The sequence below is a fragment of the Vanessa cardui genome, chromosome 15 (genome assembly GCF_905220365.1).
Source record: "Vanessa cardui chromosome 15, ilVanCard2.1, whole genome shotgun sequence".
NCBI classification, from domain to species: domain Eukaryota; kingdom Metazoa; phylum Arthropoda; class Insecta; order Lepidoptera; family Nymphalidae; genus Vanessa; species Vanessa cardui.
Genome location: NC_061137.1, coordinates 71,367 through 96,256, shown reverse-complemented (window position 1 = coordinate 96,256; position 24,890 = coordinate 71,367). Strand labels below are relative to the sequence as shown.

The 24,890-nt window shown below is 35.8% G+C and overlaps 2 protein-coding genes across 3 annotated transcripts; one reads left to right on the top strand and one right to left on the bottom strand.

The window, feature by feature from the left end:
* Positions 1–17,114: 17,114 nt before the first annotated feature.
* Positions 17,115–18,403, top strand: LOC124535756 (39S ribosomal protein L14, mitochondrial). The gene is made up of 2 exons (XM_047112074.1): positions 17,115–17,386; positions 18,082–18,403. Exons 1-2 carry the CDS (start codon positions 17,206–17,208, stop codon positions 18,348–18,350), a joined length of 450 nt encoding a protein of 149 aa, XP_046968030.1. The 5' UTR covers positions 17,115–17,205; the 3' UTR covers positions 18,351–18,403.
* Positions 18,404–18,713: 310 nt separating this feature from the next.
* LOC124535755 (calcineurin subunit B type 2) lies at positions 18,714–24,816 on the bottom strand. 2 transcript variants are annotated; one of them, XM_047112072.1, is made up of 6 exons: positions 24,655–24,816; positions 24,389–24,428; positions 24,054–24,089; positions 22,197–22,360; positions 21,845–21,979; positions 18,714–21,678 (listed from the first exon to the last, which is right to left on the bottom strand). In XM_047112072.1, the coding sequence occupies exons 1-6, from the start codon at positions 24,655–24,657 to the stop codon at positions 21,508–21,510; spliced, it is 549 nt and encodes a 182-aa protein (XP_046968028.1). In that variant the 5' UTR covers positions 24,658–24,816; the 3' UTR covers positions 18,714–21,507. The 2 variants fall into 2 exon arrangements, with proteins under 2 accessions (XP_046968028.1, XP_046968029.1); XM_047112073.1 differs by lacking the exon at positions 24,054–24,089 and having other exon boundaries at positions 24,655–24,815.
* Between the last annotated feature and the right edge of the window lie 74 nt (positions 24,817–24,890).

The window sequence follows — 24,890 nt, the reverse complement described above, 5'->3', positions numbered from 1 at the left end:
AATTATTTTAAAATCTAAAAAAATACTTCAAGCAGGATTCGGACGGAACAGGACCGGCCGGAGTTTTGACCATCAGGACATCACCTCTCCTGCCGCAGACAGAAGAAGTCAACTAACAGAGCTCTAAAGACAGATGGATGAATGATTTCCAATTGTTATTTATTTTGTGAACATTAATGTAATAAAAGTTTTTTATTAAATTTGTATCTGCTAGTGAAATTAAGCAAATATCTTCATTAATTAATTAATTTTAAAATTCTAACAACAGCAGTACATACTTAGTACTAATTCGGTTTGAAACGTGAGTGAGCCAGTGTAACTATTAGAAGACCATCAATAAGTATAAACTACTTTTTGTTTTAGATAGATTATTGCAACGTGGATTTTTATGAGCTAGCTATTACGCTAGAGTGGGATACAATACATTAAGATTTAATTCCTTAAAGGGCAGCAACGTCCAACACTCCAGGTGTTGAACCATTCGCAGTGGTAGCCACTTCCCATCAGGTGAACCTCCTGCTCGTTTGCCACTTATGCAATATAAAAAGACACCACGTATCCATATATACTACTACAATTACCTACAACCTCATCAATTTTTTTTGTCGAATCAATAAAGTAATTTTATCATTATTATACATAGGTATATCTAGGCCGAATAAAGCTTATACGTGGGGCAAGAAATCGATACAAGAAAGCTTTTTTAAAGTAATTTGTAGCAAAATATCGGATCCAAATGGTACGGGGAATGACCTAATCGGATTTCAGTCACCGCTTTCGCAGAGACTGACTACCTGGGTAAGAGAGGTATGTACTGCACCAAATCGTGCCAGGACCGAGGCCTTCATTCGTCTCCTTGCTCTTGTTATCCAATAACATCAACGGTCATCAAGGGTCATCAACGGTCATCAACGGCAGCATTCGCGACGGCAATCTTCTTGAGTACCGACATTTGTTTTATTTATAATATTAATCTACACTGACCATTTAGCCACGAGATGATGGTCAAAGCCACCATTAGATACAGGCGCGATAAATGAATGTTAACTACTTTACATCGTCAATGCGCCGCCACCTTCAGGAATTAAGATGTTACATAGACCCTACAACATAGAATACAATAATACTTATTATGGGCTTTTTGGCGATAGAATATGCAATTAGCGAGGGGACCTACCAAATTGAACTTGCACAGTTGTGTAGGTACGAATTGCAATAGATCTACATTGGTATTTGGGTAATTTTCTATTTCAATACATTGTCTTTGTGTTGCTACATATAATTACTTATCACAATAGCCATTTGGAAATAATACTTATGATTCTTTTATACTTTTTTTGGTGTCTGAAACACGAGTCTTCAAAGGGATTCGGTTATTGCACATTACGAACGTTTTTAAAACAGTAATAACCGGCTTCAATCAGAGGCTCTAGTTAACATGAAAAATATTTTAACATAAATCTTAATATATTTGTTCGTGGTGAGTAATAAAATATTCTTTTTTTAATCAATCGCAGTAAAGTAGAGGTGTTCGAGGACTCGTCAATTAACGGTTTCCTGCGGTTAAGCCTCCCCCTCCCCCCGGCACATTGCGCACCCTCATCCCCCGTCTCATTATCATATCAAGCGCCTCTATATCTGTCGGTCTCTCCCCAACGGTAACAAGACGTATCTTTATTTGGACAATGTACACAGAAATAAATTTTATTCACATTTTTTAATTACATTTTTATATGTTTTATAAAAGTCCCAAATATCGCGATCACCAGTCACCACGACTACGGGTTCCAATCCGGGCAAGCACAACTTAGTTTCCTGCGATCCTTCTGAAATACCAAATAATAAAGTGGACTTTTCAATAACATTAAATTAGCATTTATAATCAGAAATCTTTAGGAGCTCTGCAATCGTAATGGAAACCATCGGATTCCCGAAATAATAATCTATCCGTAACCAAAACCGATTATTTATTTTATTATAATTCAGTTTTTGTATAACGCTATATTTAAACAGAGCAACTTACTGTATTTTAAAACTATTTGTCTTTTTTTCTGTGATTAGATCTAATGCTAAATAATAACCTACAAATAATATCATATATTTTATTTTTTTCTTTTTCAATTTCTACTCAATCCGTCACAGAATCTAGCCGAAACAATCTATCTATCAGAAAATACGAAATAATTTCGTAAATCAGAAATTACAAGTATATATACTAATGTTATAGACATAGTATGTATAACATAGGTTACATGTAGTAATATTACAATAAAATATAGCAACGTAATTCAACAAAACTTTTCACCAATATTACGATGTCCATCAAACTGTTGCATAACGAACAACCGCCAAAATAATGATTCCAAGCTGACACACTACAATAAAGTGATCTAGCAATTAAAGCACCGTATTCTGATTTAAGGGAATGAAAACTCATACTATTTCATAAAAATAATAATAATTTAGGTTACAAAGGGTTTATTTAAAGAAAAGAAATAAATAAATATATTATTTATTCAAATATTTTTAATTCATATTGAAGAAAGAAGGTAAGGTTTTTTACAGAGCCATCTGGATGCAACAACAGCAACTGACTGTAAATTTCCCTCTGCAGCTTCCCACACCTTTCGCCTCTAGGGGTAGGCTTAGAATAAGCTTCAGCCCGCTACTTTATTGCGGTTTAGTAGAATGCACATGTTGTGGAATTTCGCTGTAATTAGACACGCGTAGGTTTCCCCGCCAATGTTTTTCTTTATTAAACACTAAGTACAACAACAACAACAGCCTGTAAATTCCCACTGCTGGGCTAAAGGCTTCCTCTCCCTTTGAGAAGAAGGTTTGGAACATATTCCACCACGCTGTTCCAATGCGGGTTGGTGGAATAAATATGTGGCAGAATTACTTTGAAATTTGTCACATGCAGGTTTCCTCACGGTGTTTTCCTTCACCGCTGAGCACGAGATGAATTATAAAGACAAATTAAGCACATGAATCAGCGGTGCTTGCTTGGGTTTTAACCCGCAATCATCGGTTAAGATGCACGCGTTCTAACCACTGGGCCATCTCGACTCGGAAGTGTATTCTTTAGTGTAATGCCACTACTGTCCTTAGATCACTAAATAGTAAGTAAGCATATGTAAATTCAGTGGTACTTGTCTAGGATTGGACCGGTCATCCGGGGTTAAGATGCACGAGTTCTAACCACTGAGCCATCTCGGCTCTGGGTGTAAACTACTCATCATTTATCCGACCGCCGACGATTTGGGGCCAACCTGCCTATGCAGATCTGTTTAATTACAGAAGCCATAGGCGTCGCATCGTATGGCGTGTCCACACTTTAAATAGTTCTTGCAATCTATGTGCAAAAGGTGATACATTAGGTTACCTGTTGGCAGTGTCTAATGATATGAATGCATATTATTCCGCAGGCATTTTTAACTTTACCGTTTTATAAATTCAAATCATTTATATAAAATACATTGATAAAGAAGGCATATTAGTCAATATACAGGCGATAAAGAAGCTTGGAATTAATGCTTCCAGGCGGGAAATATTACGTACGTATATAATTATATTCTACTAATATTAATTTATTTTTAAACGTTTAAAATGAGTAAATACTGATTTTCTTGCTGGTTCTTCTGGGAAGAATCTACTTTCCGAACCGGCGGTAGCTTCACTTATTATAGTTGTTAAATGACGATTACAAAGTGCTTATAAAAGCCTACTTGAATAAAGTATATTTTGATTTTGATTCATATATAACTGTACGTGCGTTTGCGTACTGTGCGAAATGAGTATTACATAATTAGTTTGTGTTAACAATACACATATATTTAAAGTCAGTAAAATTTATTTTTCAACTCAATAAAATTATAAAATACGTTTTTATGTAGTGTTAATTATGTAGGTGGGCAATTATTTGTTTTCTTCATTAATAATTGGCTACAGTACAGTATCGAAGTAATCGAAGTACTCGCATATTGAAATGTTTACACCAATTTTATACACATCTTAATTAAAGTGTAACTCACAAAATAATCAGATTAATAATTTATAGTCGCGAATAGCTATAATATATAATTATAAAGTATTATTCAATTTCGTAAACTGTAGGGCTATTCCGTAAGAAGAACTCCAAACTCTCCTTAGAATACGAGCGTCAAATGTCAGATTTTGATATACGACACTGACTATAACAATAACTAGGGAGATACTAAGTGATATCTGACAGAATCGCACCGCTGTCTCAAGTACGTGCAATAAAGTATGAAATAAGCGATTTAGATTAAAATTTAATTAAAACCGCAGCTACAGTTATGAGGTTTTAGCCAAATACCTAAGGTTCAATCCAGGATAACCACAGATACTTCATGACTTTCATTTGTGCTTATAATTATTTCAATTTTCACATCTCACTTCGAGGCGGTGCAGCAACACATCGTGACTAACATATATAGACTTATTCAATTGCATATATTATTATATTCTACCACAGTGTGTCCTTCGACATAAGCAATCTGAACAAAACGCTTAGCGGAGGATCAAGCTTCAAACACCTAACGAAAAGAAGTATTAGAAGAGTATATATATAATTGACTTCAAGTTTTAGAGAAGAGTAGAGTTTTATTTTTATTATTTTTTATTTTTTACTTGCCAGCTCTTCACAATAATTATCGCTTAATAGCAGATCCGATTAAAAGTGTTTTTATCCACTGACGACGTAGCATAAGAATGTAATAGCCGACTTATTTATTGTAACAATAACTACTGTAATAAACGAATTAATGTAAGTTTTGTCGACTATTCGATAACAACTGATATTTAGGTAGAGATAGTTTTGTTTTTAGAGTCGAGATGGCCCAGTGGTTAGAACGCGTGCATCTTAACCGATTGTTGCGGGTTCAAACCCAGGCAAGCACCGCCGATTCATGTGCTTAATTTGTGTTTATAATTCATCTCGTGCTCGGCGGTGAAGGAAAACATCGTGAGGAAACCTGCATGTGTCTAATTTCATCGAAATTCTGCCACATGTGCATTCCACCAACCCGCATTGGAACAGCGTGGTGGAATATGTTCCAAACCCTCTCCTTAATGGAAGAGGAGGCCTCATCTCAGCAGTGGGAAATGTACAGGCTGTTACTTTACTTTACTTTTACTTTAGTTTTGTTTTAATTATTAGTTTTTATTGTAATTGATGTACTGTGTAGGGTGTTGTGTATCTACAGGTAGATCACTCCCTAGATCAATAACCTCATCAAACCGTCAGATCTATAGTAATCTTTGGGTGTACCTATGGTTAGTTAGTACGCATGCACTAGTGTTTAATATTATAAAAGTTAAAACTTTCTTCCTATACAAAATTTTAAGTAACACACGTGTTCGAAAATACTTATTTTCAATATAGACAACCGACTTGGAAAGCATGTTAAGCCACACATTTTGTACACACGAGTGCAAAATAATATCTCCCGGTCCTTCTCTAAAATTAACAGCTACATTTATAGTTCGGCCAGTAAGAAATCATTCATTAGGGGAATAACATGCGAATAGTTATTTATAATGAACGATTAACCATTAAGCCTCCTGCATAAGAGGACGAGGTAAAGACTTACTTTAAAAAAGTGTTTTTAAAAATTATTGTATACTTTGTAATATGTCTTTATTCTCACTGAATAGCTAACGATGTACTTAAAAAGAAACAGAACACGCATTTATTCCTTGTAGAGCTGTAGTACTCGTAAGCTTGGCTAGCTCTTAACTCTATCGTCAAGTTCCAGAGGCTTGTTAAACCCGCATGTCAGAGTCAAGCACTGTTCGGCGTCAACATAAAAACGCAGCGGCGAGGGAACAAAGAACGTGTTGCGGTTAGAAACTTTATCATTAAAAGTCGCCAGCGCGCCGAGTGAGAGTAAATCCTGCTCCTCATCAGTAAGCGGCAAATCCGTTTTACGTCCATTGTCTCTTGGAGGCGACAACGACAGTGGAAAATAATAAACGCAACACAATGAGGTGCGCGGGAGGAGACTCGTATGTACTCGTACTCGTACATATGTATATCTACTGCCTATGTCTAATGTGCTATAATGGACGATGTTCCGGAATCACTATAATATCACGTTAAATATATTAAAGTACGTGTAAGTGTGTGTGCACGCTACATAAAATAGTCTGATCATCATTATCATTACATACTAAAAAAACAAAGTCGCTTACCACTATTTGTCCCTATGTATGCTTAGATTTTTAAAATTACGCAACGGAATTTGTAGTAGTTTATTTTTAATAGATAGAGTGACTCGGGAGAAATGTTTTTGTGTATATACATGGACAGTATAAGTAAACACACTGATAATTTCAGAAGATTCTGTAGTATATTTGGTATCAGTATTGCACCCGTGCGAAGCTGAGGCGGGTCGCTAGTAATTTATGAAAAAGGGTCATACGCGCCGCTACTTCTCACGGCAAAAATTTATATTTCAGCATAATATAGCATTAATTTTGTAAATAATAAAATATGTACAATCAGTACGGAGCCAACGACCTCCCCGCCCGGCCCGCTGTAATTATACATCTCCCAGCGCACCCCGGGGTATTTTTTCTGCATTTATTCAAATAAAATCTTGTAATATCTCAAATTACTGGACCAAATTTCAAAGTATAAATATATTTTTATTTATAGAAAATTATTTATATTATATGTAATTTTGAAATATGAACATTTATAGTGTGATGAAATAATTTAAACTAAAGTTGTCGTTTTTTAAATACCTTGAGTATAAATACAGTTACTGTTCGTATCTATTAAAGATAATAAGAAGTCCTGTTGCAGATAAACTAATAATAATACTCCCTAATCATTTATATTCTATGTATATGTTGGAAGTGTTAGCTTAAACAGTGTTCTAATCGATGTTTTCTCTCCGAGTACGTTAATATAATACCTAAGCTTTATCTATAGAATACGAGACACATAAGATATTTGTTTTTATAGTTAATCACAAACCTATATTTTACATATGTGTTAGTGTCTCGGTTAATTCTATCCGTTTAAATTAAAATATGTATTTTGTTTAGTAATATGGTTTTCATTCTGACTCGAAATAGAATCGATAATTAAAATCGTATTAAAAACCAGAAATTTGTTTGCTAGTTATCGAGCTAGAAAGGTGTGCAGGCAAATAAATAATTATATTATAACATTAGTAAACGCCTTTTAGTATAATTCAAATGGTAAAATCCTCGAAGAGAAGTGCAATAGTGATAAATAAAGTGTTGTGAAGTTTGTGTGCCTAAGATAATAAGAGAAGGCAGTACCGTACCTAATGATGACAAATCAGACTTGATATTTCCATTGCAATCAGATTTGCATGAATGCGGAATCGACGACATTTGAAGACATTTTTTGATTTATTTCCGAAATAGCCTTCATTTAAATACTTAGTATTTAACCTCACCCCTGCCCTTATTGGTCTGTTTATTTCCCGCTAATGTTCGAAGATTTCTCTCCCATTGAAAAGTTTTTGAACTTACTCGAGCGTGCTATATGTTGCAGGTGTGGCCGAATTCCAATATTTAACGAAATAAGAGTTTTTTTACTGGTCGCCGACTGCGCAATTAATCATGATTGTAAATGAAGAGTATAAAAAAATTAAAACAACAAGAATATACCCAATCTGATCATGTCCACTTTCGCGATCTCAGCTCATTCTCAACCTTTAAAAATACACTCAATTAAGAATTCGAATGATATAATAGTACGTCGTTCTTTAAACAGGTCCAAATAGTCAGCTAGGGAATAAACTACGTAAAAGAAAATCAAAAAAGTCAATGGAAATTATAATATAATTAAGATAAGAGCGTATCTTGAACCCTTACAAATGTCCACTAGGCATGACTCTCTGTGTCATCGCCAGAAAACACTATATTTGATTTTCTTAATATTAAAAAGTCCTCATCCGGTGGTTTTAAATCACGTAATTTCTTTCAAAGAAATTCATTAATAAATATAAATTAACATCGAATGAACTCAATAAAATAGAATAATTTTAGTAAATTAAAATCAGTAATAATATTTTCAAATCCGCTTACGAGTTACACAAGATATCATTGGAGCTTGTCGAACTTAAAGTCGCGACCTTCGATCAAAATGTAATGTGTTGTAAGCACACACACAACACAGTTTTTTTTCTATTTCCAGTAAGCAATATTTGTGGTATAGTACCTACATATTTGAAGTTGCTCGTGACAATACTTTATTTACATCTAATGCTCATCACTAGCAACAAATTAAAATATAAAACAAAAAGCGACGGTTGCCCAGTAGTGGGGATAAATTTGCTTAAAATAAGTGAATTATTAAAAATATTTGTAGGCTTTCGTGACATCGCAAGACCACGGTTGGTACATGCGGTGCTAGGTCAGCACCACTCACTCATTAGATACTATACTATTAAAAGCTTAGTATCGTTGTGTTTAAAAAGTGAGTGAATTATTGTAACAACGTGCACAAGGGCCAAACATCGGAGCTCCAAGGGTTGTGGCGTCAAGATTAGCAATGTAAAGAATGGTAAATATATCTTAGACGCCGGTGGTGACCACTAATAATAATATAATAACAATAAATGATTATTTCATCAATAACCAAGACAGTACAATAACACCTCAAAGGTTGACTTCCTGCCAGAAGAAGTCGCTCTTCCTTAACACACTCATACTTTAATTCAAAGTTATAGGATGAAACAAGCTAAGAATTACAAAAATACTAATGAAAATAGTTAATGTTAGTTAATGTTAACTCTCAACTTAAAATCAATTGGCTCATTTGCTTGTTTGCCAACCATTATCGTAATAAATAATACTTTTTTTAATATTCAGGTATGGGAAATATCAAGAAATGTATTCCTTTTTAAATGGTCAATGGTAATACAAAATATCATAAAATCTAAATATACCTATATATTATAAACATATAATTAAGAAAAATCATGTATATAAAGATTCCAGTGATTTTCTTTCGCTAATTCTATTTAGATCTAAGGTTTCGGTTCGGAGATTCTTTTAGAACCGGATTTTTTCATAATTAATAACAAAATAAACAACAGATATTGAATTTAAAAAGTTGATTATGGTTTATGAATTAAGGTAAAATTTCAAGTAGAATATGAGTGCAACGTTTCTGTGTGTAACGTTGCGATGGAACTTTGCAAATACAAAAAGATGTCAGTTCTGTCACACGCACGATATAAGTAGTTGGGCATAGATGGCGCCCGTCGGTTCCTCTCTTATTATTTATTCTCTAGTAAATCTTAAAAATATACTACAAGTTTTTTAAAAACAGATCATACTAATCACGCATATTCTATATACTTACATATAAATTATTCCGAGACGTATAAATTATGCGCAGACAATGTCAGACAGACAGACCCCACTCGCACATAGCTCTGGCGTACTGTCAAACTATGTAGAGTGCAGACACTAATACCTAAAAGACCTTAAGATGACCGAAAGACTACTTTTAAAGTAGTTACACTACCTAACCCCCCACTTCTAACTTTAATGTCCGTATCAGCAAAACTAATTGTAAATTGATTTTACCTCATCGCCACCGTTTGATATATTGTAGTTTTTATATTATTATAAAAATCGCCTGAATATTAACGAAAACTCGTGTATTAGTAAATTTTTCCGAATAAAAACTATAAGTGGATCAATTTCGGGATACTATTTGTTACTCGGGTACTTTTGGAGGCGCTGCCTGGCCGCCGGATATGACAACATTGTCAACTAATCAACCATCTCAATCAAGCCCATGAAACATGTATGGCTTCGCCAAACTTATTAGTCAATCTGAATCAGTGAAGACGGATATATATATATTTATATTTTATTTTGGATTTTGAAAATCATAAACAGATCTGTTTTATTATAATAGAACTAAAACACAGACTCGACCAATAAGAATGATGTTTGTATCGGCTTATTAAATTGTGTCTTTCTAAGCATGTTATCGAAAAAAAATTACATTTACTATTTTAAACAATAAAGATATACTTATAATATAAATATAAATATTAATATAAATATATACTTATTTATAAGTACATATCCATATAATAAAATTGAAGTGTCTGTTTGTAATGTTAAAATAACAGCTTTTTACTAAATGCATAGGTATGTATACAAGGTAGGTATGTATACCATAACAACATATTTCTCATTTTTTGTCCGTCTGTTTGTTTCACCTAATCTCTGGAACGGCTAGACCATTTTGATGGGTCTTTCTCTGGCAGATGGCTGATGTAATAAGGGGTAAGATAACGTACAACAATCACTTTTTTATGAAATTCAATCGCGCAAGTCGCGGGTACATCTAGTATCTAATAAACCTTTATTCAATATAGCCGTATATCTACTGACACTCTCAGAAAGAAAATTGAAATATCCCGACCTAAGGAGTAAACGTTTTTTTAACAATATATTAATTTGATATTATGCGCAGATTGATAGTACGCGCAGCAAAGTCTAAGTACAGATTTTAGTATAAATAGTTCGTTATATTTAAAACTCTATCATTTCCTATTCCATTTTTATTTTTAACAAATCATTTCAACGGATTTTTCAGAGAAAGACAAGTAAAAAGTTATAGTTTACCTAAGTATACTATATTCATTGGGACTGATTATTAGAACAAATCGAGATAATATAATTATGAAACAATTGTTACAACTATTACTGTAAAGCAACTGAAGCAATCAACTATAATAACAACGTCTTGTAAGCTCAACAGAGCACTAGCGACAAGGCCGCCATTGTTGAACAGGCCGACGGCTTCACATCCACTAAGAAGTTATTATGCCGCGGGTCACTGTCTCATAATGAAATCAGTGTCATTAATGTTATTAGAGAAAGTAATATTGATGCGAGTACAGCCAGGAGAAATACGTTGTCCGAGAGCGTCCCGCGAGCCGCTCGGCACGCATCGGCCGCGCAGCAGCGTTTTGTGACATTTAAATAAGTAATTGTCATTCGCGTCACAATTCCAGCGTGATTTTCTTCGTCGCAGAAGTATTCATGAGGAGCGCTGCGAGCGGCGGCGCGCCGCTAAATGGACTTCATTACGCGCAAAAAACGCCTCATTCCGAATCCGAACACCGTCGCCGGCTGTGGGCTGCGTGCACGAATTATGCAATTTCATTTCAATTTGCGGTCGCAAAGACTCGCGGAGGGTGGCGAGGTGGTCGCGGGGGGCGGCGGTCCGGGATGAGGGGGCAGGACCCACCTATTAAGGCGGCTGCACACACGACGCAACCACACACTTTTTTTACCACCCTCCGGGTCACGCACAGACGAAACTCCGCCGTAACTCGACTCCTTAAAAGCGACGGCGACGAGAGGGCCGCTGATTAAATTATTTCTCCATTATTTGATTCGCCACCTCTTTCAAAATGGCGACAAACATTTTGACGTGCGAACAGACGGCGTCAGTGAGCGATATACAAACAGTCAGCTATAGCCCGCAGCGCCTCTCTTGCTCTTTGATTACTGTGATTAAGTAACTATAAGTAATTAAAGTGAACCCTCCGCTCACTTTGGACACGTCGATAGAGTAAAACTGTGGTTACTGTGATGCACTGTTTTTACTGTAATTTAATTGAATATTTAGCGACCACAGACAAATTCTATACACTTAAGTATTTCACCGTATGTAAAAATATGTAGCTGACACTGAAATTTAATTTATAATAAGTAGGGCGTAATTTACTTGAGAAGATGAAGTGTTCGTCTGATACCACATTTATTACAACCGATGAAGCGTTTTCATTATAAGGTACAGTAGCTATAAAGTTATAGTAAACTTTAAAATGATTACAAATAACATGACATCGAAACATCAATATTTTATATGCTTACCATTTCATTTAAGATATTGATTTCTAGATCATATAAGAACACAACAATTACAGTTTTGCTTTAGGTACATGTTTTACCGTAACAGATTAATGCGTAACGTGTAGTTAAAATAAATTAAAATATAGTACAATATTGAGTTAAGTAATCAAGGTCCTTTGATTTCATTTGAATTACGGATATCAATATATGTGTGTGTATATGTATTGTTCATACATGCAAATCGACTGAATTGTTTAATATGCTCCGCCGATATGAATACAATTAACTTCAAGTCAATAATGTTGAAAAATTATAAACTAGAATTCGCATCGTGTAAATTCACGGGCGTAGAAACGGCCAGTGCCCTTCAATGGCTGTACGTAAAGCCGTTGCTACATTATAGTTTTTTATTCGAATGTTTAATGATCAAACAAATGAAATAGACGAGCAGAGAGCGGCGCGGCCTGCTGCCGACGGCGTTTTGTTTCAAACACTTTGACGATAACGTTTTAAAACAAAGGCGGTATTTAATCAACAAAAATGTAAATTCATAAAACACATTAAATCTCATGAAGTACTAAACGTAATACACTTTTATGAAGTATTACCTTCATAATAATTTCGAAATAAAAACGCGTGTCTATGAATATCGTTCCTCTACTTTGAATTATTGATTTAATAATAATGTTGTTATTGCAAACAAAAATCAATAAGTATAATGAGGTATAGGTTTGTAAAACAAAACGACCGACTCAAAATGAGTCGGGCAATAAGAGAAAGAATCGCCGTGACGCAGGCAGGGAGCGCGACACACGATCTAATCTAATCACAAAACCCGCGCTCGATACCCAAAACAGCTCTATTCTCTGCGAATTGTTCAAAGGAGCCATTGTTCGAGAACGAAGCGCGAACAAACAGACGCGTCTTCGGTTCCATTCGAAGATAGCGTGAAATGGATCCGGAAGAGGCCGGCCGGTGTTTGGACAGCGGCACAATGGCCACAATGCGGCGGATGCGAGCATTATGAGCCGCAGAAAGCATTAAAGGCTTTGAGGTGTCGTCCCTCAGCCCCTAATGACGTAAATCGAGCTCGCACTCTTTTGTTTTGTTTCCGATAAGCGTTCGCGATCCGCTCCTTATTGGGTTACCGCCTTTAATCATTGACGCCGAGCGCTGAAATCGAGAAAGCGCTCTAACGAACGCTCAATCAATAGCACCTCCGCTCCGATCGTAATCAATACGCCTTTGATTCCGCGGAATAAAAAATGAGAACGAAAACTTTAGATTATTATTGGTGACAGACTGACAGGCTCCGGAGGAAATTGGCGATCGCTAACGAGCCGCCGCGGTAACCCGACCGCCGCCCGCCGCGCCTCTGCTGCGGAGATGACATTATTGTTGCGAGCATTATCCGGCGCGCCCGAGACCTCTACTCCGCGGGCTCGGGTTACTCTCATCAATAGCCAAGCAGACGTTGAACGCCTTATCTTTTAATCATTATTATCCTTTGAAATATATGATTAGACTATGAATTAGTTTCTTGTGTTTTCCGAAATATCAATTTAATTTAAATTAATCTTGATTATTGAACTAATTGTCTATTGATTAATTTGATATAATTAGTACTAATCATCTTATAAATACGAAAAGTAAATTAAAACTTGTAAAACTAAGTTAATAAAGTTCGATCCTGAGACAAGACCTATATGTATGTAGAATAAATATGTAGAAGTTCTTTAATTTTTTGTAGGGTCATTTGAATGTAACAAACTAAAGCTTATCTAGTTGATGTTTTTCAAATAAAATCAAATCAAAATAAACTTTATTCACTTAGGCTTTTACAAGCACTTTTGAATCGTCATTTAACAATTAAGTGAAGCTACCACCGGTTCGGAAAGTAGATACTACCGAGAAGAAACGGCAAGAAACTCAGTAGTTACTCTTTTTTAACATTTAAAAATACAAAGTCATGTTAGTTAAATACAATTATTTAAATTAATATATCCTGCGTGGAAATAAACAGGTATTAGCTCCACGCTTTTTTATCATCTATAAAATCTTGTATTGAATAATATGCTTTTTCTACCAATGTATGTTTTACAAACGATTTGAATTTACTAAAAGGAAAAGTTAAAAATATCTGCGGAATTTTATTATAGAAGCGGATACCCTGCCCCAAGAAGGACTTATTGACTTTGCGGAGTTAATATATATTATAGATATATTGATTTATTTATTTGCATAGTGCATGCTTGCATATTGTTTTATCAATGTATGGAAAACCGATCTAAGTTTTTATTTTACTTTTTATTTGGTTGCTAAGCTCAAATGCGATTTCTTGTGTAAAATCTGGGGTAAATTATTCGTATGTACAGGTAAATAATTGAAAAAAACAACAAATATTATGATTTTTCCAGCGTTTTCTAAATCTGCACCCGCTAATAAAATATCATAAAACTACATCCTATAATCTCTTCGCATATCCATTATAAACGGTAAAGATGAAAATAGATAATTATCATTTATAAAAATAGTACTAATTTCTATAAAATTTAATACTTATCATTAAAAAAATGTTCGTGAAGAAATATAGGAAGGGTGCATTCGTCATTTAAAATGTTTTGAAAAATGTATAAGAATCGACTTATGCTATGTCAACTACGACAACAACTACACCAGCGGGAGATCGATATACTTTTTTAAATAAAAATATCGTTCACTATTATCCCGCGTGTTATTACCGCAGGAAGCGTTGGTACCGATATACGTTAAGAAATTGGGTAATTGCTTGCAAACTTGAGGCAGGATTTTGGCACATAATTATGAAAAATATGCAAAAAATGCATAGAAACAAATTGTTCGATATTGAATTGCCTTGAACATTAACACCACTCTCCCTTAACTCTGACTTTATCGAAAGGACAAATTCAATTTGGGTTTTTTCATTGCTTTGGCATAAATATGTACGTAAAATGTGCCGGATACGCTCACTAAGCAGGTAAATTGTATCCATAGCATGTATAAGCTATCAAACTGTAGCCTTCATTAGCAACCTTAAACATATTGCATATTATAAAGAATTCGGTCCGCATAATATCTTCAATAGATAAAAATATCAATTGTGTTTTAGCACAACCTATTCAATCTAATTCAATCACTTCCAGGACTATAGAGTATAGACTACACTAAATGTGTATGTTAATCGGAACAAACGAACATTTTGCCAAATCTCTTTGATCTAGTTTTATAACACCGACTCGTTCAACTTCTATTTATCCATTCAGTCTTTAATCATGATTTCATTTTCCTATCAAATTATCCTGGAGATATATATTTTTTGTCTTCTATTAATTCCGCATATCCTTACATTAAAGTTATAGGTTATGTTAAGGTATGTTTCATAGTTCCTCTATCAGGCAACGTTCATTAGAAAGCGCAAGAATGTTTATTATGTTTGATAGACGGATCATAAAGGCACATCTAAAACATTAGCTTTCCTTTACTTTTTATACAAAAATCACGCTAGTAAATTCAGAAATACGAGAATGTTAATTATAAAAAAAAAGTATAAAATGGTAGGTAAGTCATGCGTTAAAGATACCTAGTACCTACCTACTTAGTTATAAAGCTGTGTGATAATTTTCTATGAAAATAAATTATAATGAAAACGCAATATAAAGCATCTTTAGCAGATGCATATTTCGTTTCCATTCAATAGATAATATTATCATCACAAATAAATCTGTTTTTTTAAAGAAATTATGAAAAGTTGACGAAAAAAATTTATTTAATATTTGGACCTTGGAAAGTTGTATAAACAGATTTCATAACATTTAATAGTTCATATTTAACAGAAATAATAAAATTAAAATATTAACATTAGATTGTGGGTTCCCTCGAACCAGCACCACCGATTTTTCCAATGCTTAATTCAATATTAATTCTATCTTTCTCTAATGTATATGTTTGTATAAGCTCCAAGCCTTTCCTCAAAATTAGAGACAACTTTAGACATTAAGTAAATTTTTGGACAGGCAAGACAGACAGAAAACGTGAGTAATAAAATATTTCGGTAGAAAGAAATTAAATATATATTCATTTTGATCAAAGGTAAAAAATAGACGAAAACTTTTTTAATTAAATAAAAGATACTCAATTTCCGAACTGAAAATTAAATTAAATTAACGATCAACAGTCAATAAACTGAAACTGTTGTTGGAGATCTCGGCATGGCATACCCGAAATGTATATTGTAATTTACAGAGCCCAATTCAAGAGCCAAAAAAACATTATCTATTCAAAATAATGAAATTCAAACCCCTTTCAAGTTAATAATAAATATTATAATACTTGCATACCTACGTACTAATCATGAAGGCAGCTTTTGGCTATCGACAGACCCTGAGAAGCTATGGTCAAAAATATTAAGGACAATGATTAAATACTTTTGAACATATTCTATATATACATATATATAATTAATTAATTATTAAGAGCCTTTGTGAGAGCGGCAATTTTTATAAAATTTACTATGTGATTTTTCAATCTAAAATTGGTACGGTGATACATGTAGAGTAAATGATCCCATTTAACTCCTGGATTTCTTGCAGACATGATAGGATTCAATTTCGAATGTCGAATTTCTGACCCTCATTACTTCAGCTTGGAACTTATTGACTCTTATTAGGCCAGGCCATGTTTTAATGCAAATATAATTTAATAAAATAAAATAAAATGTAAAAAAGAAGAAAATAACCATTACTTTAGTCGTTATATTATAATAGTCTGCTAACTATTGTAACAACGACAATTAATAATTGAAGTCAGATATAACTATTATTTTTCATAAGTAACGATTTTAAACCAATAGTTGATGAAGAAACAAGAAACCTATCTCTATAAATAAAATAATGTCGTTACTCCTGCAAAAATCACTATGTGTTTCCTTTACATTTTTCGACTGCTACACCGTTTTAATCGTTATTTCAATAAGATCGAAATGTAAAAACAGTTTTGTTATTATTTCTATAGTTTAAAAGTTTACAAATGTAGCTTTACGATATTGATAGATCGAAATTTCCATACATCCAACGATTCAAACGGTACAGCAATCGAAAAATATGAAAAGAACACATACGACTTATGCAGGAGCAACGACGAATTACGAGATATGTATACTATCCGATTCACCGCAAATTTCTGAACGCAGCTTAAATAAATAACTTGAACTTCTAAATCAAACGTCACTGTCATATGTAATAAAATATAACCTTACTTTTAAACTAATTTAACTACAAAACACACATCAAAATGTTTAGAACTTTAATAAATAAACTAAGTACAATTCACTCACATGGATTTCACACAACAACATGTTTAAATGAAGTACAGTTATTGACCCGACTCAGAGTAGTTGATAACTCTGAAATAGGCAAGCGGGCTATGGCAGAAGGCAAACCACCTAAAGTTATTTGTGTCTACAACAAGAAACGTACGTATGACAATTTTATCACTCCTAATAATATTAACAGATTGAAATAACTTAAGGCACTACAGGCAAGAATAGTTGTGCAGAAAATTATTTTACATTATTTGTTTACTCTTCAATATTTGTCTGGTGTCAAAATACCCCGAATATACCCAAGAATTTTTAATATTTTATGACATTTAATATTAAACGCGAGTGTGAAAATAAAACGAGATATTGATCAGTAAAATTTCATTTATCGAAGATAACATAAGCTTATACAAATGTTATAAAAACGAAAATAATTGTCAATTTCTAATCAAATCACAACTAACCCTCAAAAGAGGCACAATGTACTATCGACTAGTATTTGAAGTTTGTTATAATAGTTTAGCCATATATAGAATTAATTCTTAAACATATTATTGGTTAGATTTGCTTTCTAATGTACTTAGTATTTATTTTCTTGCTTTTTTCACTAGTAAACCATCACAAGCACACAGTTTATGGATCAGAATCTCTATGCTCAATTTCATTGTTAAATCTGAATTGTGTCATTCATATTGTTATAAAAATATTTATATATGGCAAAGTGGATATGTTTGAATGTGTGAACCAATCAAACTTAATACTCACTGTATACATGTGTTTTTCTTGTTAATATAAATCTTATGAACCTTTATTGTGGTGTGCAGTAATATAAAATTGGATTTTCACAGGTGTGGGCTACATCGGAGATAGAGTAATGGTAGCTATTAAAGGTCAAAAGAAGAAAGGAATTCTAGTAGGATTAAAGCAAACCCAAAAAGTGAAGGTGCCAAAGTTCGATAGCAACAACATTGTCCTAATCGATGACAATGGCACTCCTCTCGGCACTCGCATCCATGTCCCCATTCCCACCATTCTGCGCACCATTCTCAAAGAGAGGACCCATGCTAAAGGCGCAGATTACACCAAGCTATTAGGTATTGCCACTAGATTTGTGTAGACTTAATATAGACTTTAAGTAGTGTAATGTTTAATAAAGTTATTTAGTATTTATGTATTTAGTTTCATCTTCAAGCTGACTGTTTTATAACCCATATTGAATCTATATATTGATGTGTCTCGATCATAAAAAAAAACTAGAACTTTAACTATTACTGGCATCTGTCATAAAAAAGATCCTTGTGTAATATTGTTGTTTTCGGTTGCTACAAATAATTAAGCATGAATTGAATTTTAAAAACTATTTATTATAATTCAAACAATATTGAAACTTGTCTAAATAAAACTGCTTCCATAGACAATTAAGAATTAATATACAAATTACATTAACTATAAAAAGAGGAGGAATATAAAAAGTCGTAAGGAAATTTGAAAATTTATTAAAACTTATAATCAGTTCCAATCGAGAACAGACTTATTAGGACACGCTACCTACTGATGGGATGAGCTGACGACAGCACGGACTCACCTGCCGAGAGTTGAGCCGCTAACCGAAATACACAATGACGCCATTAAAAAACACTGCATAAACTTTGTTGCTTTCAAAATTGTAACGACATATTATTTTCCCATTACATATTTTCATATAACTTGAATGCGACCACGGCCACCTTTCCAACTTATTACAGTAATTATGTTTTATTACATAACTCGCTGACAGCCATTGTGTCGCTGGTTTCTCTTTCAAGCGACAATTATAATAATGGTCACAAAGCAATAGAAACATAAAAACTACTCGTGTCGAGTGCATAATGCCGCCGCTCCCCGAGATAAGGCTTTAACGTCGTAGCTATAATTTTTATTCTATATTTTTGAATTGCAAACATAATTTAAACGTTTGTAAGTTAAAACAATCCAGCCTCATCGTTTACCAATCGACGACAAAGTGGTCAGGATATCAGATCAAAATGTTTGTACTTCTTGGCTGGATACGAAATAATTATTTTTATATATTTTGAACATTTAATTATAATTTGAAACAAAACGCAAAATTTTTGGAGCAGATTAAGTAGGTACACATGCGTAAACATTACATATACAATATAATTCACAACAAATGTGACTAGATGTTTAAGATTCACGTGCGCTCGCTACGGTATCGTGAGGCCGCGGCCGCCCGGGCCGGAGCCGGCCGGCCGGGCCGGGGCCGGCTCGCGGGTGCAGCCGCCCTTAAGTATTCTATAATATAACACACAACTAGCGGAGACAATCCATAATTTAATTTAAACCTTTAACATACAAGTTATAACATTCCAATGATCGGTAGAAGAAAATATTTAAAAACTGTATTTATGACCTATCGCTTACGATACGAAAATTGAATGTAGTACAATATTCATTACGAGATAACTGCCTGCCGCCGCCGCCGGGGCTGGCGGCAGCTGAGACGACATACTATTTGAGGGGATTACGATATTATGTATACTTGTAAACAATGATTCCTCTAGACTCGAGCTATTTATACACACAATGTTAATATAACAAAAAATACACAATTGCTTGTTAGAACTCCCGGTCCGACTCTCGAAGTCAACAGTTTTAACGTGACTCGTAAGTTTCATACGGGGCTAGTTTCCGTCGTGATATGTAGATAAATAATATCTTTGTATACGGTAATCATATCGGTAACACGAGGTATGGCACTGGGGCTGACGGGGGGGGGGGGGGGGGGTCAGGACGGATACGGGTACAGGCGAGACCGCCTCGGCCGCTTAGGCGGCGGCAGGTCCGCGGCTGGAGGTGTCCGGGGATGGTGAGGGGCCAACAGGTCGAGGACGCCCGAGGGTCCCAACACGGTATAAATAACATTAGCTAATATTACAGTTTACTCTTAATTTATTTTTATTAAATTCGGACAAAGTTAAAAGATATTTTATTTGTATCGTAATATTGTTTTTAATAAGCGGAGATGCTATTCGATTTTTATTTATTTTAATATTGTTATAAATATTGACGTTTATAAAGAACGACGTATAGTATATTTAAATATATTTTACTATTCTTAAATGAATTAAGTAAAAAAATCTGCGCATACAAATGAGCACTAGCCTCGAAGGCGAAGGAGCGTCTGACGGGCCAAAGGCGAGCGCTGTTCGTTTGCAAAGTATCGCGTATTGAGTTGCGGAACGGCACTCGCCCAGGCTCTACCGAGCAGGCTCTACCGACCGAGGCAGGCTCTACCGACCGAGCCAGGCTCTACCGACCGAGGCAGGCTCTGCCGACCGAGCCAGGCTCTACCGACCGAGGCAGGCTCTGCCGACCGAGCCAGGCTCTACCGACCGAGGCAGGCTCTACCGACCGAGGCAGGCTCTACCGACCGAGGCAGGCTCTGCCGACCGAGCCAGGCTCTACCGACCGAGGCAGGCTCTACCGACCGAGGCAGGCTCTACCGACCGAGGCAGGCTCTACCGACCGAGCCAGGCTCTACCGACCGAGCCAGGCTCTACCGACCGAGCCAGGCTCTACCGACCGAGGCAGGCTCTACCGACCGAGGCAGGCTCTACCGACCAAGGCAGGCTCTACCGACCGAGGCAAGCTCTACCGACCGAGGCAGGCTCTACCGACCGAGGCAGGCTCTACCGACCGAGGCTAGGCTCTACCGACACACACCGACTGCATTGAAACCGATACCTAACGTAACATAAAATACTAAATAACAATACGAATTAATATTACTGCAACAAAATAATAAAAAAAATCCATTTATTTGACTACGATAAAGTTTCTCTAACGATGTATATCTATAATATAAAGTAAATATATGTATGTCTTATATTTAGTTAGTAATGTTTGATGATATATTATGATAGTTTCGAGGCGCCCCGGTCGCCCCTACGTCGCGAATTTGTACTCAATATTACAAATGCCCGCGTGTTCCAGCGATTGCTTCCTTCACACTCGAACACGAATAAATAAGTTTATCGAATCTGAACCTACACCACACGAAACATTAGATAAAAAAGTATCGCCGTAGTTACGTGGACAAAAAAGTACGACATATAACATTGTAACGCCGGCAAACTAGGCGAGACGGAAAACAAAACGAGTAGGAGGTTCGCAGCGGGAAGAGATGCGACCGGCGAACTTGGGGGCCCGGGCGCGCAATTGAATAGTGTTCTAGCTAGAGCTGAGGCGGGAGCGAGGGCTCGGCCGGGCGCCTACACGTCCACGACCATCTTCTTGTGAATGTCCGTGTTGCCCACCACGTTGCAGAACTCCTCGAACGAGATCTTGCCGTCCTCGTCCTTGTCGGCGAAGAGGATCGTTTTGTCCACGATCTGCTGGAGCTGAGTGTCTTTCAAGTTGTTGCCCACCATCATTTTGAGGACCTGGAAGGGCAGATGGGCGGAAATCATTACAAAACTTGTGGTTTGTTATACTTACTCGACTTTGGTTTATACTTAAAAAATAGTCAGAAGATATTATCTCTATTTGGTACCCAAAATTACTAAAAATTGTTGCTACTAAATGCGCAACTCTAGGTCGTAGGGTCACCTGAAAGAGTTCGCCGTTCGAGATGAAGCCGTCGTTGTCCATGTCGTAGATCCGAAACGCGAACCGCAGCTTCGACAGCTTGTCCCCCTTCACGCTGAACTGCGACACTCCCTGAATGAACTCCTTGAAATCCACCTTGAAGAGTTTTAAAGCTGTTTTACTGATACTATTTGTTCGTTAACTTATCAGTGATTATTATATTTTTCAACTATTTTTTGGAACAAAAATCAATTCAAGTCGAGGACATTAATCATCGTTGTTTCCAAAATCCACACGATACTTCAACCAACCTCGGATGACATCAGCATTACGTAACAAAAGCACCTTACAGTGGAGGCGGGCGGTACGTTACCTCGCCATTGCCGTCGGCGTCGAAGATGTCGATGACGCGCTGCACGAGCGGGTTCTGCTGCAGCTCCGGCAGCGACATGAACTCGTCGATGGACAGCGCGCCCGAGTTGTCGAGGTCGAGCTTCCGGAAGCGCTTGCCCAGCCGCCGGATCTCGTCCGCGTCGACTGCGTCGCGTACAAACATCATGCCGGACGCGCTCGCCGGCGCGACCCGTCCGGCCCGGCCCGCCCCGGCCCGGCCCGGCCGGACGCCCGCGAGCGAGTGCAAGCGTACAGTGTGAGTGGCGCGGACACTACGTCGGCTATTTACAGTATCGACCGCTATCTAGTGTTGTGGTACTCGATCTTTAATGAATGGGTGATCTATCTTAATTCGGTTGACGTTTCTTTTTAATACAATTGGTTCGAGTTCGAGTTCGCCTCAGCGCGTCAAGGTCGTGACGGTGAAGTGGAACTGTAGTATTTGTTATTATTGTGTGTTCGCGATAACTGCGACTGAACTCGTATTGTTCCAAGCGCGCGGAAGTCATGTATGTAGACTGCATACTGATTATCTCACAACCGCACAGAGCTAAACATTCCGAGTACAAAATGATGACAAATCGAGATAATATTTTACTGCTATTGAATTTAAGTCGATGACGGAATGTAAAGCATCAAAAGACTTGTATGTTCGTGTGTATTTCGTGTTACATCTATTATTATAGATACGATCAACCCGTCTGTATTGCGATATTGCGATTAGTGTCGTTTTGTCGTGAGCGATCTATGAACGCCCACGTTGTATGTTAGTACCTGCTATTCTATTATTAACATACAAAGCCATTCTAAACGTTCCCGTGCTCGAAGCATTGCGCATCTGTTCCTGCAGAAACGTACGGAAGCGATACCTACGCCGCGGTCTACACCAGCCACCAAAAATATAAAGCAATGAGAGAAGTCAGATACGAAAGTCCACAAAGAAGCTCTTTTTAAATCACATTTTGAATATAAGAAGCACAGAGAATAACAGAAATAATTCAACATAAAACGAAAGAAAAAGGCGCGGGGATGTTTAGGATTATCAAACCTATGCTGGTGGTTTGCTCAACGGCTATTTGATCGATATGATGAACGATAGACTATCGAACTGTCGGGCCTTTCCTTTAGGTTCAATTAAACGAGCTCTCTGCACAACGGCTGCCAGTTGTGACCTGATATTTGACATCTCCCATCACATACATTCCTCACATCTGCACAAGTATAAAACAATCTAATCATCACAAACATTCACAATATATTCTAAGAACTCTGTACTCTAGAGGCATTGGTGATGCGGATGCATTAGCCCAAATTTTAAAATAATCTATGTACATCCAGAACAATTTTTAATTTCGATTTTGAGCATAGAGAAGAGCGAATGGTTATAAAATTACAACAAATTATAGTACACCGACTAGAACAAACAAATAGATAAGCTTTCATCTAAGAACTATGGCGTTCACAGTACAGCTGATTATGCACACAGACCACATTTAACAGACAATGATAGCAAGCAAAATATTTGAGTCAATAAACAACTGGCAACTAGGAGCCAGAATTAACATTCAATTAAATTCAATGACAACGATAAACTTTAATTTAATTTAAAAAATCACCATTAAATGCTTACACATGTCACAACATTCACATATCGACTATGGTTTTCCTACACCATAAAAATATTCTCAGCTATTTGCTAATTTTTGCATTATATTTCAATTTATTTAAATTTAGTTTCATAATTTACTAGGAAAAAAAATTGTTCTGGATAATAGGGGTGTACGTGCGGTGTGTCAACATGGAGATGAACATCAGCGAGTGACACTACGACACTCACAGTTCTCCACCTTAAAATCAATGCAGTTAACACGTGCTGAAACAAACCTCATGTTATGCTTCTTACGCACACCCTATTCCGCACTCAAAATGTATCCACTACTCGTCTCCTCTTGCAACAGGAAGCTAACAATATGTTAAGTACTGGGGATAACTTATTCTTATGCTAGTCATTACAATAGGGAGTTGTTACTCAAAGGATAAGATTGTTTTATCTCAAATAAGATTAGGTATTGGTAACGGAAAATAGTATGCAATGAAACACTGGTTATAATAAGGCAAGTAAAATAATCACAGAAAGGTGAAGGACTTTGCGAAACCGAAATGCATACTCACAGTTTGAACAGAGCTCCATAGGAATTGAATTTTCGTTGCCCTGTAAAAGTAACGTTCGTATTTTTTACAAATAATTAATAAAGTTGTCTTCATCAATATTAATAAAAATTAATAGATCTAATATTTAATGAAAGCTGTAATTGTAAATACCCAAAATTATTTTTCTAATCATTTCTGAATTGCTTAAATCACCGGTTTACACCCAGAAACTCCAATAGGAGCAACCAATGATGAAGTCGAAATACAAATATCGTTGTGGCTCTTACCATGGTGTTCTTTTTATGTTACGTTTAGTTAAGAATGTAGCACGCTTGGTTTTTCGTATTAATTTTTAATTTGGTTGATCCTATCACTTGTTAATGAAAAACGACTTGTCTGCAGAACACACCATCGATGATCGATCTAAATAAAGTTGACAGATTAAACAGAATAATTTAAAAACACAGATAGTAAAAAGCAACAAATGAAAATGTTGTTTTACTAAATATATTTTTTACGGAAT

Coding starts and splice junctions, on each gene's coding strand:
- LOC124535756 (XM_047112074.1), top strand. CDS start 17,206: ATGTTTAGAACTTTAATAAATAAACTAAGTACAATTCACTCACATGGA. Junction 17,387..18,081: donor TTGTGTCTACAACAAGAAAC/GTACGTATGACA, acceptor GGATTTTCACAG/GTGTGGGCTACATCGGAGAT.
- LOC124535755 (XM_047112072.1), bottom strand. Junction 24,090..24,388: donor TATGGAGCTCTGTTCAAACT/GTGAGTATGCAT, acceptor GGTTTGTTTCAG/CACGTGTTAACTGCATTGAT. Junction 21,980..22,196: donor ACGCCGACGGCAATGGCGAG/GTAACGTACCGC, acceptor AAACTCTTCAAG/GTGGATTTCAAGGAGTTCAT.